Source organism: Delphinus delphis, chromosome 16 (genome assembly GCF_949987515.2).
Source record: "Delphinus delphis chromosome 16, mDelDel1.2, whole genome shotgun sequence".
Lineage (NCBI taxonomy): Eukaryota > Metazoa > Chordata > Mammalia > Artiodactyla > Delphinidae > Delphinus > Delphinus delphis.
In genome coordinates this window covers 14408682-14425756 of record NC_082698.1, presented here as the reverse complement: position 1 = coordinate 14425756, position 17075 = coordinate 14408682, and the positions used below count along the sequence as shown (strand labels likewise).

The 17075-nt window shown below is 45.7% G+C and overlaps 1 protein-coding gene across 2 annotated transcripts in view; it reads right to left on the bottom strand.

Annotated features, from left to right (window-relative positions):
- Positions 1-17075, bottom strand: part of GFRA1 (GDNF family receptor alpha 1) — a 204677-nt gene that overhangs the window by 32753 nt on the left and 154849 nt on the right. For both annotated transcript variants that reach the window (XM_060033556.1, XM_060033555.1), the window contains 2 exons: positions 6638-6747; positions 3588-3722 (listed from right to left, as the gene is read on the bottom strand). In XM_060033556.1, the coding sequence (XP_059889539.1) occupies positions 3588-3722; positions 6638-6747 (245 nt within the window). The remainder of the gene's footprint in view (positions 1-3587; positions 3723-6637; positions 6748-17075) is intronic.

Sequence of the window (17075 nt, the reverse complement as noted above, 5' to 3'; positions counted from 1 at the left end):
ACCCAGCAGTTATGGGAGTTGATTTTATTGTGATTGCACCCCTCCTACCGTCTCATTGTGGCTTCTCCTTTGTCTTTGGATGTGGGGTTTCTATTTTGGTGAATTCCAGTGTCTTCGTGTCGATGATTGTTCAGCAGTTAGTTGTGATTCTGGTGTTCTCAAAAGAGGGAGTCTATTTAGTGTTTTTTTTAAGTACCACATCCGTAATTATGATACTGGGGCAACTCAGTGGCATTCATAGAAATTTGGCAGCCAGTAAAATCAAACAGCAAAAAAGTGTGATTCGCTACCACAGAGCACCTACTATGAGCCCAGCATTGCTCAAGGTACAAACGCAACCAGTTTCTTTAAAAGAAAAATCTATCCCAAACCTCATCAATAATATATAGTGAAAATTTAAGTAAGATTATTTTTTCCCTTTTTGCTCCCAGTTGTCCAAACAAAATCTGCATAATTAGGAAGGAGCAGCCCTGTTAAATGAAAAGTTTAAAATGTAAAACTTTAAAATCCTATTACAATTTCATGGGATTAGATTGTTTTTATGTCACAAGTAAATTGGATGTGTGTTGTTCTCCTCCCTAAGATGAATAAAAAACAGTTTTTAATCAGGTCCTTGGGGATTTGGCGTGGATTTAGGAATTTTTTATTTCATATTCATTGTATAAGATATCAAACTCTTCCATTTGGGACCTGAATGTGTAAATTTTTAATATATGACTCTTAGCTGGCATTTTTCGATATACAAGACAGAATAATTTAAGCCTAGTCTTCCTCTTAGAAGGGACATTTTGTTCTAAAATTGTTGTCCTTTAAGTTTAGCAAATTGGAAGCCTGTTCTCTAAAACGACATTTTTTAGGCCTAAGAAACCGCTTCAAATTAATATCAATGCTTCTAATGCTCCCATCCATGTGACATGGCTTAACGGGTGGGAGGAAGGTAAAGAAAGAGGTACTTGGGGGACCAGTTTCCTTAAATGACCCAGGATAACAACAAGAAAACAGCAAAACCTTCCTTTTTCTTGTTAAGGCATGTAGATTCAGGAAACCCATGTCACTTGTTGAAACTGTCTGTGATTTCTAGCGTGTTTGCCTTGCCATTTGGGAAGACCGTTTGTCCACCTGCTCATTCATTCATTCAAGTGTCAATGGAACATCTATTGAGTGCCAGTCACCGCTCTGTGCTGGGTATCGGCAGGGGACAACAATGACAGCAACAAGAGACAAAAGTCCCTGTCCTTGTGGAGGTCACATTCTGGTTGGGGAGGCAAATAAGTAAAGTATATAATACATTAGGTGGTGAGAAATGCTTGGAGGAAGATGACACAGAGGTGGGGTTCAGGGAGCACCAGGATGGGAACGGGGAGCTGGAGTTTCGATGGCGTGGCCCAGGAAGGCGAAGGTGGCACCTGAAAAAGGACTTGAGTGACAGTAACTGATGTCTCATCTCTGCCCCCAGACCATTCCGCTCTCTTCCCTTCACCTCGGCCATGTACTTTGGCTTGAAAATAACTGTCTCCTCCCCAATTACCAGAAGTACACAACAGGCTGGAATCACGCTCACGATAAGAGAACTGGAGGGTTTTGGTTAATTTGCAGGGAGCAGAATTGGGTTATTGCGTTTGGGTTGGAATCTACATATTCCAATTCCTTCTACTCTAGGGCCTGTTGCAAGAGACTGAATTTACAGCCCTGTGTCTTTGATAGGCTGTGCTCCATCTAATCAAAGTATAAATGGAATGACTATGAAAAATTCTGGCTGGCTTTGGTCACCGGTGAAGACCAAACGCATTTATTTTTATTGAAAAGTCATTAACAATAAGATACCATTATCCCCTTCACCAAAATATTATTAAGCAGGGACAACTTTAATTTCTCTATGAGGCAGTGGTTTTCCAGCCCAAGTGAGTATAATCTTTTTTGTCACACTGACCTCTGTTGTCATTGCTTTATCTTCATTAAAACTTGGATTCTGCCAGAACAGTGTGCAGGATGTGAAAAAGAGGATGTGTGTGTGTGTGTGTGTGTGTGTGTGTGTGTGTGTGCACGCGCTTATATATATTTATTTTTTTTTAGTCAAGACCAAATAAAAGGCTTAAGGTGTAGTTCCCCGGTGTGCCCAATGTCTTGGCAAATGTCTCCATACTTTCGACTAGTTTTATGGGTTTTAATTTCACTTTAGTGTCCAAAAGCTTGTTTTAGTTTTAAGATGATCAAAGCATTGGGTTATAGCCAAGCACCTACTGAGCAAATCACTAAGATTTGTCTTTTCAACAGAAGAAACAATTGAGGAGGTTTTAGAAGTAACACTTAAAAGCTTTCCCACGCGTGCAGTAAATAGTTTGCTAATTCTTTAGAAATCACTCAGAGCACCATGGAGAAATTGTCACCTGAGGGCACAGTGCTCAGAGGGGTAGGTGAAGCTTGGTCCGCACTTCCCACTGGGAAGTCATACCTGGTCCCCGACGTGCAGGCACGAGTTCTTGTCCATCAGGCCCTTCAATATCAGGCCTGACACAGAAGCCCTCAGGTCACAGTGGGCCGCAGAGGAAGGAACTCGGGCTTTGGATCCTATCTCTGGCATGGCTGGTTTAGGTGAATACCAGCCATTTATTCAACTGTGAAATGGAGGTAACACCCGCATCTCCTAGGTGCAGGTTACAGTCAGTGCGACAATGTATACGGTACAATTCTCACAGACTGAATTTGCACATAGAGCAGGCACCCGATAAGTTAATGGTGGCTGCACCGCAAAATGCGAATAAGGTATTCAAGCATCTCAGCTGGATCATCGCCTAGAGCGTGCACATCTCGGTGGACAGAAGGGAGACCTGGCACAGTGCTTACAGAGTTCATCTGATGAGGCCCATCGCTCACACCCATACATTTCTCTCTATCCCTCTCCCTTTGGGAAACATGCTTCCAAGTTGCCTAAAGGACCCTGCAATAATAACCAGTACTGTTCCCAAGCAGAGCCCACCGCCCGCCCCCCATCCCCGGCTCAGCTCATCTCCAGAGATAACCGACCTCCTGAAGCTCCTGGCTGCATCACCAGCCGATCTCGCTCAAGAACCGTTGCTTCTCCTCGGAGCCAACCCTGAACATCCAGGGGGCTATTGATGTTAACATTCTAATTTTTCTCAGAAAGCCCTTGGAGGCCTACCCCCATCTAACTCGTCTGAGCGTCTCACATTGTATATTCTGACCAGGTTTTAAGAACTGCTGGAACTGACTTGGGGTTGGTTGCCAAGATCAAAATCTCAACTGTGGGTAGAAATGTTCTTTCCCACACAATGTACCCTTGGTTATTTGCATCTCTCACTCTCCCGGGCCTCTGGACTCGCCGTCTTAGCAGCACCTAGTTCATCACTTGCTCCGGCCCCGCTGCATTACGTAGTGAGGCCAAAAGGAGCTGGATTCACTGGCAGCGATCAGGAAAAAAAGGGACACAGAGACAGAGAGAGAGAGAGAGAGAGAGAGAGAGAGAGAGAGAGAGAGAGAAGGCAGACACAAGAAACACAAAGGGCCAGCTTAAACTTAGAGGGGAAAACACGTTTGTGTGTTTGTTGCCTGTTGTTTTTGAAACTCACTAAGACATGTGTTGTCCTTGAAGAAATTCAGAAATTTCAAGCACTCCTCCAGGTCGTTTCCACTGTTGTTGCAGTCACACCAGGGGGCCACGCTGAGGCTACTGGAGTCTATGTAGTTGGGGGTCATGACTGTACCTAGAAGAGTAAAAAACAAGGCGTTTTATTCTTGTGTGATGGTATAACCTTTCCTAGAGCCTAAAAAGAAACAAATGTTTCTCTGACAGTGGATGCACCCGTGGAGAATTACAGACATTGTGTTTGCTGAGTGGAAAACTAGGTTAAACAGTGCATTTTCTTGGCAATTTATCTTGAGCACGTAAAATAATTTACACATTTACTTAAAAAATTCTAACGGAACTCCTTGAGCTGCGCTTAGGGTGTGTTTCGCCGCACAAACGGTGCGGATGCCATGGAGTAGCGGAGAAGTAACTTAGAACGCGTGAGCTGCCAAGTCCCTTGCATTTTCTTGAAAATGTCATTAATCTTCATAAATAGATAGAGCTGGTCTGACACATCTTAAAAAACCCTTTCAGGACTTTGCCTCTACCTCCCTCGGAAGCAATAGGTTCCTTCAGAGTAACCCAGAGAAGCTTAGAAGCTACCCTTATGGGTTACCCCACATGCTGGATGTATACAAGGCAGCCTCTGCTCACTAGACTCTCAACTGATTCAGCGTTCCACGTTGTGATGGAATTGGAACTAAACAAAGGAAATTCTCTAAGCCAATGGCTCCTCGAGTATTGTGTTAGGAGTCCTCAAAGAAATGCTGGGTGGTCACTCTTGCCTACCTCTTCCTGTGTATTCATTGTTCTTCTGATGAGTTCTGTACTGGTACAAATAAACAATGTGTGTATACTTAGCATGACCCAAGTGTCTTCTCCTGGGTGGCTCACACCAGGCAAGGCCTACTCATGCCAAGAAGCCTTCTGTTTTTATACAGTTTGTGGAATTAAGAAGTAGTAGGCAGTCCAGTGAGCCACAGGATATATTTGGTTCAGAAACAGAAAAAAAATTCTTTTTAAGCTCTTCTGGGTCAAGGGCATATCTTCTTTGCCCTACATTCCTTACTGACTTGAACTAAATAATGTCCCATTATACCTTGGGATGAAAACGTCAACCCACAGCAGAGAGAAGCTTCTAACTTTGGGTGAGAAAGGAACGGGCACCCCAAACGCTGAGTGAAGAGGCTAGAGTATGTCTACTAAGCATCTGCTGTATGCCTGGCACCAGAATGGATCCCTGCCATTTGGAAGAAGTAGGAACAAGCTTTGTCCTGAGAGAAGTTAGAACCCAATGACCAGAGTGGAGGGAAAGAGTTGGACCCAAGAGAGAAATAAATTTTGGTGCACAGAATGCATTGTCTCAACCAGTTATTCCCTTAAATAATGAGGATTTCATCATCCTCAGGCCAGAAACACCTGGCAGCCCTGAGGCTTGGCGCCGTATGGAGTATTTCATGAGCGTGTGCACCTAGAAGGTACGGACTGAGGTGTAAAGAGTGATTATATCCTGGAGTGGGGCTGTACGTCTTTAACATTGTCTCCTTTGCGTTCTCTGTATTTAAAAAAAAAAAACTCTTTACAATGAGCACTCCTTACTTAATTCAGTTATTTCTTAAACCTGTAATTCCATAGTTGATAAATAATCCTACTAGGGACTACTTCATTTAAGAAAAGGGGAGAGTGGATGCGAATTTGGAGAGCTGACTTAAGGGAGATAAGCTCATGGGACCTATCCATGAGAATGGTCAATAGCTGGTGAATGGTATTACCCAAGAGAGCACAGGTATCCTTGCAAAAAAAAAGTTGGGATGAGTGTGCAGGCACCTGCAATATCCCTGCATTAAGTACAGTCAGTGATTTTCCCAGTGGCTCTTGCTGAAGACACTCTGGTGACAAAGAATTTGGTCTGTGCTGTCACTCTTGGTGGGACTTTCTTTCTGCCTGGTGACATGTGTGATCCTGGCAGGCGCTCGCACCCTGGCTGAGCCGTCAGGCTCTGACAACCGTGATTTCCCTCATCCTTCCCCAGCCTTCATTACCTGTTGCTTCTCAAACGACAATCGTGAGCGAGTCCTGCCACCAAGGCTTCTGCAGCCCTGGCACCCAGAGCCCTTCCTTTTCTCCTGCTGCCCCTGTTTATCCTTGGGTACAGATCTGCCTCTTTCTGTCCCTCTTCCGACTCGCACTGGTGCCTCATTTATTTGCACTGTTCCCCTGAATGCCAAGAACCTGGTTCCTCTAACGCCTTAGGTCTTGAAGGACAGAAAACACTATTTATGCTATGTCTGTTCTCAGGGGAAAAAATTAGGCAAAACACCCCCTACCCACCAGGAGCTGAATTACCCAGAATATTAATGGCGAGCAGGACCCCCAGTATTCAGGGATTTTCTTTCCAAAGGGCCATTTCTGGAAAACAGCCTTTCTGACTTCCCCAGACTGAATGACTTCCAAGTTCCCTCTCTCCAAAGTTCCCCAATTCAATTAACTTGGTTTGACTTGCTCTCCTCTTCCATAACCACGCTTTCCCCCCTACTTTTTTTTTTTTTTTTTGCAGTACGCGGGCCTGTCACTGTTGTGGCCTCTCCCTTTGTGGAGCACAAGCTCTGGACCTGCAGGCCCAGTGGCCAGGGCTCACGGGCCCAGCCGCTCCGCGACATGTGGGATCTTCCCGGACCAGGGCACGAACCCGTGTCCCCTGCATCGGCAGGCGGACTCTCAACCACTGCGCCACCAGGGAAGCCCTCCCCCCTACTTTTGTTTTGTGCGGTCAGTTCTCCAACTGAGACGCTTCCCAGGTCTTCACACTGGCTGCCTTCCAGTTCTTTAATAATCCCTGCTTCCTGCCTTTGCGCATCCATTGCATGCATTTTCCTCCTTTTTCTTCCCCCCTTCTTCAGAGGCGAGTCCTGAAGGACCCAACATCAAAACACCAGCACAGAGCATTCCTAGGAGATTTTTACATCCATGGGGAGCGGCAGGCTACAATGGAAGGAGTCTGAGTATTTGTAAACCAGCATTTTCTCCCATCCCATGTCTCCCCAGTCTTACCAATAAGCCCCGAGTAGGCGAGGAGGCAGTCAGCGTAGTTTTCCTTTAGGCAGCTGCTGACAGACCTTGACTCCGGCTGGCAGTTGGTAAAAAAATCCGCCAGGCGAGATCTGCAACAGGAAGAAAGCAGGGGGTGGGGAATAGGCTTTAAAATAGCCTAAGCTTCTGGACAGACATAACTTTTCTTTACTCCTTCCTTGATAGGCCTTTTTCCACACCAAAAAATACAGAGAACGTGAACTCTTACAATATTAGCATCCTCTCTTATGCGCGCCCCTAACCGTCCCCTCGCCCTCCTGTGTGGGCGCCTTGCAGAGAAGACTTCAGGGCCTATAACTGGAGAAATCTAGATGCTTTGAAGTTTCCATTCAATATTTATTTCTGACTAGACTTATTTGCATCTTTAGGAAATGTGCTTCTCCACACACTCACCGGAGGTCCACACTGGGAAAATATTTACTTTATACAGAAACATATCCCTGGCATCAAAACAGGATCCTATAGCCCAACTGCTCCTGTAATTACTAGTGGCTTTAAAAATACGTGTATCTGTCATCTAAGTCATCTCTCAGCCACCACCCCAGGGAGGGGGCAGTGGTTTATTCCAGCCAAGTGATACTGAGGAAGAGCTCGCCTTTCCAGAACTGAAGGGAAAGGCAAAAGGGACAGGGCGATGCTGGCTCAGGGTGCAATTTCACTGTCTGACTGGGAGTAGGGGGTCCACTGATCAAAGCGAAGCATCTGTCTGCAGTTTGCTAAGCCTCCAGGGGCCAGCGCAGTCCACCCAGAAGACCTGGGTGGTGGTGAAGGTGCAGAAGTGAAGACAGGGCCGTAGACAACACCGGTCTGGGGAGGAAAAGGGCTCTTTGTGGCCAACTGGCTCTTTTTCAGTCTAAAGGGGATATTGTTGCAGAAATCCTGAATGAAAGCTGGGGCACCTCTGAGGTCATCCGAGCAGACCACAGCTCTGTTTCTATGTGAATAACACAATGGACTTCAAGAGAATTTAAATTATCTGATAATTATGGGACACAATGGACGTTTGTCTTAGCTTTCTTCCCTTCAGCTCACCCGAGTTGCCAGCCAACATACCCAGAGCTGTTTTTACTTCTATCCACCCAAGAAACTGTATTTACTTAGCATCCTTGATGATATAAGCAAGCTTGCCTGGGTGGAGCTGAACAAGGGAGGATGTCTGGAGAACACAGAGGTTTGTAAAAGGCCTGTAGGATGCACATTCCGGGTCCCTTTCCTACAACTTTAACTGGAAGGGGATTAAAAGGCCTGATGAAATTATCTAAGTTCACAGCACATTGAAAAGGATGGTTCATATGGGATTGGTCTCTCCTTGAACCCTTGTAAACAAGGCGTGTCTGAGCTTCCCTACCTGTGCCAATCTGTACATCCCGTATGTCGTGTGCCTGGTTCCATCACGGTGACTCCCCGGGGCAGGTGTTGAAGCTCTGCTTCATTTTCTTTGCACAGCACCTGACACTCCTCAGACAGGCCCTTTAGAACGCTTCCCAAGCAGGGCCATGTGCTGAAGCTAAGTGGCTTGGTAAACTCCTCCAGATGAGGCTCGTGCGTATGCCTGTGTACGCGCCTGGATCTCTCTCACGGTCTAAGCCTAGTTGGCGTTTTCTGACTCGAACTGAACACACTGAAAGGCATAAAACCTGTCCATTTTCTGTAGCCTGGTTAAAGGATTTATCTTTCAGAGGAAATCCCTGAAGGTGACTCAGGCTTACTCAACTGGCACCGATGGCATCCAGCTTGGATTGAGTGTTAATTTCAGAAGAGTTTCCCTGGTCATGAAAGTTAATGATCTCATGGCATTGGGCTACTAACTTTGCAAAGGCCAACTGTGGTTCAGGCAGCTGCGACTCCAGTTCTGCACACAACCTGATCAGCTCTCTGACCTGGCAGCCTCGCGCTCCCAGCTGCCCCGCAGAGACGGTGGAAAGGTCTCACTCTCTCCGAGTCTCCTGTTTCTCGTAGCCTCTTGAGCAGACTATTAACTGAACAGCACCGTGATGCGGAATACTATCCTCCAGCGCAAGGCTAATGCCACCAGATTCATTTTACTTAACAACCTCAGAACGGACTCACAATTGGACTCTGGAATGAAAGGCTAATTGAGTCAGTCTGCTGCAGAGAACATCACCCTGATTGGGAGGATAAAACTAGATATACTGCTCTGAGCATCACCCCAGACAGGGTGGTTTTGGAGAGAAGATCGTCAGCACAGATCCCGGTCCTAAGACAAAACCAAGCCAGTGGACAGCAAGAGTTTCAAAATAATCGTGAGCACATGCAGCACAGCTAAAGCACGAACATTTCCCTGTCTCCTTCACCTTTGACCCACCTCCCCTGCCATTTACACTTGGAGACAGGATGGCCACTTTCTGTGATTCACATTTTACAGATAGAAAAACTGACGTCAGAAGAAGTTTATACAGTGGCTCCTGGAGTCAGCTCATTACGGGCAGACTGGTACCTTTTCGCGAATTTTGCGAGTTGGTTAACATCACAGTGGTAGCTTGAAAGTGGCCTTGGTGGGAATATTTACACAATGGTAATCAGCAAGTGCTACAAATCAGGGTCTTGTGCTGTTCTTGGAGAACCAGTTGCTACATATTTACTGGCACAGTGCTCTTTAAAAGCCAGCATGATGTAGTCAATCGCAGAGATGAAGGATGTGTCAGGTCTTGGGAGTTGAGTCCCAGCTCTTCCAGGACAGGCTTCCTCTCCCTTTGTGTCAAATGGCATGTGAAATGGTGTCGTAAATTAACCTCCAGTCTCCAGTATTTTCCAAAGAGAGAAAACAGTCCTCCCCAAAGATCCTCACATCCCAGCAGCACAGTCCTCTGAAATCTCTCAAAGCAACGTGTGCAAATGATTACATGTATTGACAAAGGCTCTGACTTCCTGCCCGTTCCATTCACTGAATGACGGGTCAAGTGCTCGTGATAATAACGATGAATAAGTTCCCTGTCCCTGAACTCAAATAACCTGCCATCTAGAAGCTAAGAGAAACAAGTAAAAAGATTATAATACTACAGTGGCTAGCTCTTGATAAAAGGTAAGAAAAGCTGCTAATAAAAATAACACAACGTGAATGAAGTATTTAGTATATATTAGGTATGCCTTCATACACTTTGTATTTTTCCCTGACAACTCTAATAAGGTAAGGGCTATTACTTCATTTTCCTAATTTTACAGAGGGGGAAACCACAGCCTGAGAGGCTGTAATATTGAGACTGAGACTTGGAGGATAGCTAGGATCCTTCAGGAAAAGGTGGAAGAGGGTACTCCGGGCAGAAGGAAGCAGTATGTGATAAAGTAACCATATTCTTAATAATTACGGAGTGTTTCTACCTGCCAGGCACTGATCTAAGTGTCTGGCATGTATTCACATATTTAATTTTCACAACAACCTTAGTAGGTGATACTATCAGCCCCATTTAACAGATGGAGACACTGAGGGAAAGAGAGGTTAAGTAACTCCTTCCAGGTTGTAGAGCTCTGTGCCGGAGCTGGAATGTGACCACAATCAGTGGGACTCCGGAGCTGGAGGACATTCTCAACCACTACACCTAACACATGCATCATCCAGAAAATTGTCAGTCGATCACTTGAGATGGTGGGACCATGGGAGGCAAACGGCTGAGTGACAGAGATGGTGCTGGCAAGATCACCAAGGGCCTTGAATGACCTAAGAGTTTGGATTTTATCCTGAAAGCAGTGGGAGTCACAGAAGGATTTTAAACAGAGAAGTAACATGAGCAGATCTGCAGAGGAGGAAGACTCTTGGGTGTCTCAGTTATTAAGCAAAGATTTGCTTGAGACCTCTTCTGTGTCCCCCCTGCTCTAACAGCGATGAGAAGAGCAGGATCAGGAAACTGGCCAAAGGCAGGAGGGACAATGGTGCTGGAGGCTGCAGCCAGCGGAGAATTGAGGGCCAGAAGGGGAGGAGGGAAGGAGGATGCCCTGAACGGTGGGTGTTGCTAGAATGAAGGTCAAGACTGCAAAAAGGAGGGGGCAGAATCAGGGTGTGAACAGCTCAGTAGACAGTGGTGCCATGGAATGTGGAGGGGGACCCAGGAGAGGACAGTCTGCAAGGAAGACAGTGAGGTGGGCTGTGGGCGTGCTAAGGTCATGGCGCCTTGGGAGTCAAGCGTCTAGTAGGTTGTGCGAGCCCCGGACCTTCATCTGTCCAGTAGCCAACCAGCCCCAGCATCCCAGGACCGCCCCCTGCCCACGACCTCCTGCCCACCCTGGGTTAAGAATCACGCCGTAACCTTTTTCAGTGGCTTCCTCCGCCTGGGCTGCAGTGATGCAAACAGAAAAGCTTACATGGCCAGTGTGGGATTAACAAAGAAATTCCACAACTGCATTTCTTCTGGAGACATGAAATCTCCATGACGACAGCAGTGATGAACCTGATTGTTTTTCTCTAAGAAAATGAATAGGCACTAAAGTAGAAATGTATCTCCCTGCGAAAGAGAAATTTCCCACCCTTAAAGGGAAGGAAAAGGCCGGCAAATGCCAAGTTGGCCTTAGGAAATCTGCTGAAGAGAAAACAGTGGTTTATGCAGAAAATATCATATTAAAGGAAGCATGCTGTTAACTGGAAATAGAAAAATGATTATAATGATAAAATCTAGGCGCGTCTTAAACAGCAGATGGTCTTTTGACAGTGGGGGGAAAATCATTTACCTACTTTTTCTGTTACCATTTTTAGGAAAATAGTGTCATGGCGAACAGGTAAAAAACATACTAGGGATACCCAGTTTCACTCATCGTGGATTATTCTAATCCTTTAAATGTTTGTTTGTTTGTTTTTTTCCCCCAGGGAAAATCCCATACTTGGACACAAGCTGTGTGGTTGCTGGAATGGAGACCTGGACAAAGAATTGTGAGATCCTGAAAGAGATCCAGGCTCTGACACTAATAAGCCAGAGTTCCTGAACACGATGCTTGACTACTTAGCTCTTGGATTTCCCTTCCACTTCAGAAAGACAGTCTATTGGACACTTGAAGCTACTTGCGGGAAAAAAATCCACTTGTTTCTGAAGCATTCTTATTTTCATCCATGGTCCCGTTCCACCATTACACATGATTTAGTGCCAAGGCATTTGGTTTCCTTTGAGTACAGAGACCAGATCTTTTTAGTGGATCCCCTCGTGTCACATGCGAGAAAGCTGAGGGCCAAAGAGGTTAAGGTCCTGTTCACTGTCACATGGTAAGTGGTGGCAGAGGGGCCTTCACTGGAAGAGGAATCGCCAACTGCCTGTAACAGCCCTGGAAGGAGAGAGTGAGGAGGGTGCTGGACTTTACCCTGGGATTGAATGAAAGTCGTCAAGTGTCTAATTGCTCCGTGCCTCCCACTGTCTGACCAGCTTTTCTTCAGAGCCTTCTTCCTAAGGTTCCACTGATTTCACAGCCTCAGTGAGTGCTTTGCCTGCAGTGCTGGGGCTCAGGAGGGGCCAGAGGGTGCAGACAGACTCTGCCCAAGAGGGTGGTGAGTTTCTCAATGAATGAGGCTCCCCTTCCTTAAGGAGCCTTTGGGACAACACCACTGCCCATACAGGACTGCAAGACTTGCCGATCCACTAGCAACTCAAACTTGGAACAGGATCCATTGATTAATCTGCTCAGGTAAGAAATCACTGGCATTTTTCTCTGAATCCAACGTGAATGTTAGGGCTTTAAAGTCTTGGTTTTCAACTCAAGCCATTTAGTTTCTGAAAGCTTTCTCAATGGGTCAGTTTAGAGGAGCCCCAAAATGACAGGCCTGGGAGTGACACGCATCTGTTTCTAATCCCAGCCCTACCTTCCATGGTTAAATACCTTAGTAAGGTACTTAACATCTCCAATCCTCAGTTTTTTCACCTGGAAAATGGGGCCAATGGTATCTAGAGGTGCCTTAAATGGTTGCTGTGACACCTAAGTGACAATTATATAAAGCACCTCGCTCAGAACCTGGAATACACGTTGCCCAATACACTTTTACTTCACATCCCTTCATCTTTTCTCCCCCATTTCTGGTCCATTCTAATGTGAAGCCCTTGCAACGAAAACATCTAGCAAGCTCGACACAGAGAAACATATATCTTTATCTTCTGCTGGCCCTTATATTACATACAGGCAGACCTCCTCTGAGACATTGCGGGTTCGGTTCCAGACCACTGCAATAAAGTGGATATTGCTTTAAAGCAAGTCACATGAAATTTTTGGTTTCCCGGAGCGTAAAAAAGTTATGCTTCACTAAATCACAGTCCATTAAGTGAGCAATAGCATTATGCCTAAAAAAATGTATGTACCTTAATTAAAAATACCTTATTGCTAAAAATGCCAAAACAATTGCAATAATAACATCACAGATCACAGTAACAAATACAGCAATAATTTAAAAGTTTTAAATATTACAAGGATTACCAAAATGTGACACAGAGACGCAAAGTGAGCAAATACTGTTGGAAAAATGGTGCTGATAGACTTGCTCAATGCAGGGTTGTCGCAAACCTTCAATTTGTACAAAACACAGTTTCTGCAAAGTGCAATAAAATGAAGTATGTATTTAGAACAGGTTAATCAGTGTAACTGAGGGCTGTAAGTCTGACCAAAACAAATTTGATGAGTCCGAAGCCAGGAATCCTGAGGTGTTACTTAAAACCTCTCAGTCATATGAGCTTATAGAATAAAAGCATTTTAAGAAAAGCTACGTTTTCCCAGGCATTTATAGGGGGAAAAAACCTATTTTTTTAAATGACTCAATATCAGTAAGTTTGTTAATACTGCTAACGTTTTATGCAGAATAAAATCAATTAGAAAAACATGCTGCCCAAGTCAGCCCTGGGATGACAAAGCAAGAGCACTGGAATGGTAATTTTCTGGAACAGCGACACAAAACAGATTTTTCCTCTTTCTGTTTTTAGAAAATTACCTTAGCCCTGCTTCTCCGGCAACCTACTGGAGAGCACATCTGGAAAGCATCCTTCAGCAAATCAGAGCCTATGTTAAACATATTTTGCAGGGGGTGTCTTCTTGCTTTGCTGTTTCCCACTTTGGATTGTACATTCTGGCTTCCCAAAGCAGAGGCCCAGTGTTTGCCAGGGGCAGGCTGTGAAGCCGGGGGGCTCGGGCTGCTCTTCAGAAAGATCAGGTCCTCCCGCTGCCTGGGAGCAAATGTGACCTCTCTGGAGCACCGGCCCTGGGGCAGGTTTGCATGCCCCAGGCACAGATGCTCAAAGCTCCACTGTGTTCCTCAGTCCCTTAATGTGGGTCCCCACTCCTGGCGGCATGAGGAAAGCCTCAGCCAACGATGTGCTTCTTGGTGACTTAGCCAGACCGTGGCCACAAGTTGTTGGGAAATAGAGCCGTGAGGTCCTAGAAGCCCTCAAGACTTGCCTAATGCTTTTGTTTCCTGGGACAGGAAGGCCCCTGTGACCAAGGCGAAATCAATGCGTGTTCCCCCCAGATCCCTGCTCAGCCTCATTCAGATTCTTAGGGAGGTTGCAGCCCGTTTAACCAAATGCCCCACACCTGTGCCCCTCCCCCTGGGGAGTCCCGGCTCATCTGGCTCCTTGGCAGCTCCCGGCTTAGCACGTGGGTCACAGGAGGCTGCGGTCACTGTCCTCTGAGCTTGACCCACAGGAAGATGGAATGCAGGTGGAGCCACGCCTCAGTTTAGCCCATGTGTCCTGCTTGGGGTCTATCTCTAAGGGTGAGGGCTCAATGAAAGCAAGCTGCAGGGCAGAGATGCGATGCCTCCTTAGCCTTTCTGATCACATCAAACTGCAGCAGCCCCGCCCCCCCCCCCACCACCACCAAGGGAAGCCCAGGTCAGCATCAGATCAATCTCAGCATCCCTCAGGAAGTCACCTTGCATGAACACTGACAGCCATCAATCAACATCTGCAGAGCAGCTGACACAGCTTGACAACTAACCTCTACGTGGCAAATCTGGAAAGCAAGTTATGGTAGTTGGCAACGGAATCCATCCCAACCTAGCAGAGGCTCTCTGCAGCGCCTGATGGGATGCCCCAGAGCTGCCCTTCAGCTGGGACTCCTCCCTTCCCCTCCCTCAGCAAATTTCTCCAATGCACACACTGATGGCCACACTCTAAGCAGACTGTAAGTCATCATGGGAGCACAGACACATTGCGAACAACCCTATGCTTCGTGGCCAAGTCAAATAAGTTGTTTTGTATTATCTGTGCTACAGCACGTCTCTAGCGCAGAAAATGTAGCTTTGGTGGTACTTGCTTTTACAGGAAGAAACTGAGGGAGAAGAGAAATAGGGGGTTTTTCTGGGTGATGAAATTATCATTAAGCTTTCAGGTATCCAACAGCTGTCTGTGACAAAGATGCTAAAACTCTTTGAGTAAATCGTATCCAATAAGTTTTCTATATTTCTGCAGGGAATCTTAATAATCAGTTTTGTGACTTTTGGCCATGAGGAGAAAAAGAAATAGAAATCTAGATGTTCAACCAATCCTTCGCCAGTAGAACCACACCTTAAAACTCCAGACCAACACCTTGTGAATTTACTTCATGTAGAATTGTGCAGGTACCTCCACCTTCAGGAGTGAATTACAGAAGTTGCCTTACATTCATCCTGAAATCTAAGAAGCTCTAAGTCAACTGCTCAGGTACCCAGGGCAGGAAAGGTCACCCACCATGCTTCCATTTACTTATGCCCACTCTTGCTTCAGAAAAAATCTTGAGATGAATTCGAATGTAGCTTTGATGCAACAGAATAAATGTAAAAATTAGAGAGGGTATTTGGGGCCAAAGAAAGGTAAGACAGAGGTAGAGGTGCAGTCAGTACAAAACGCACACATACACCTGGCTAGATGAAAGCTAAGTACTTGGCTCTGTGCTTTCTAAAAACCACTGGGAAGAGGAGGGAAGTAACTAGTTCCACAATTCACGATATACCGAAAATCAGAAACAAGATAGATTCTCAGAAGAAAATCTACTGTGGGAGGCGGAACAATGACCCATGAAGGTGTGTACACTCTAGGCCCTGGAACCTGAGACCTAAGGCTATGTCACCTGACATGGTAATAGCACCTTTGCAGATGTGATTAAAGTTGTGGGCCTTGAGGGGGGTAGATTATCCTGCACTATCCAGGTGGGCCCAATGTAATCCCAAGGGTCCTTAAAAGTGGAAGCGGGAGACAGATAAGGAGGTGAGAGCAATACAACGGGAGAAAGACTGGACCAGCTTTTGCTGATTTGGAAGATGGAGGGAGGGGCCATGAGCCAAGGAATGAGGGCAAAAGACAATAAAGTATATTTGCCCCTAAAGCTTCTGGAAGGAACTCAGCCCTGCGGATGCCTTGAGTTCAGCTCAGTGGAATTGGGGCAGTACTCCTGACTTCCAGAACTGGAAGAGAATATGTCTGTGTCACTTAAAGCCACCACGTTTGTGGTAATCTGTTACAGCAGCAACAGAAAATGAAAACACTATGAAACGGCAGTAAAGGTTTTGCAGATGCAATCTGAAAATGGGCCAGGACTTAAATTTCAATTCAACCATTTACTAACCATGACATTTTGGGCACGTACCTTAACTTTTCTGAAGCTTAATTTACTCTGGTAGAATGACAGGAAGTCCTTCCAATGGTTCCTGAAGGATTATGCACGTGTACCTGGCACCTAGCACCTGTTTACAACTGTTCCAGATTCCTAGATGAGGACAGAGCTCATCAGTGCTGTTGTTTCCCGTTCTGCTCTGACCTTGAGACCTCTATGAAGCCCTAGGGTAGAGATGAAATACACTGGTATTTTCCTTAGAATCCATCTGCTAATAACTTGACAGATGAAATGCTTTTGTCCTGCGGTCACTAATTCACCTATTCAAGGTCTGTATGTGCTCAATAATCTCACAATTAACATCGGGCTTACACCTTCCATTAGGACCGAAGAGAGATTTCTCCTGTGAGTCCTCTACATCTTCAAGCAGAAAAATGAGTTTTACAGGACAATGGACTCAAACCCATGGAAAAACAGTTCAAGGCAATTCTACAGGTCACTACATATGATCCCTATACGATGTCCTCTGCTGGCCTGGCTGGCATCAAGCCTGTGTAAATTTAAGGAGGTGCTGTCTGCAGCCTCAGAAGCAAATGTCAAACCATGATGTTTATAGCTCGAGAAATTGAACTCTAATTACTTCAGGGAAACACAGGTAAATTCTAGAAATTATCCCAAATGCTGCCTGGCCTCCTTCAGTCAAACCTTGCTTCTTCAAGGGTTCCCAGAAGATGAAAAATTAAAATTACACAGGCTCTCTTGACTTTACTAATTTGCAAAACTCCCCCCTTTGCCCCTACCCTCAAAGGACAGCCCTGTGGTACCTGAGCCCCAAGCTTCAAGCTCTGCTCAGCCGAATATTAATTTATCTTCCACACATTGAAGGAGCCTA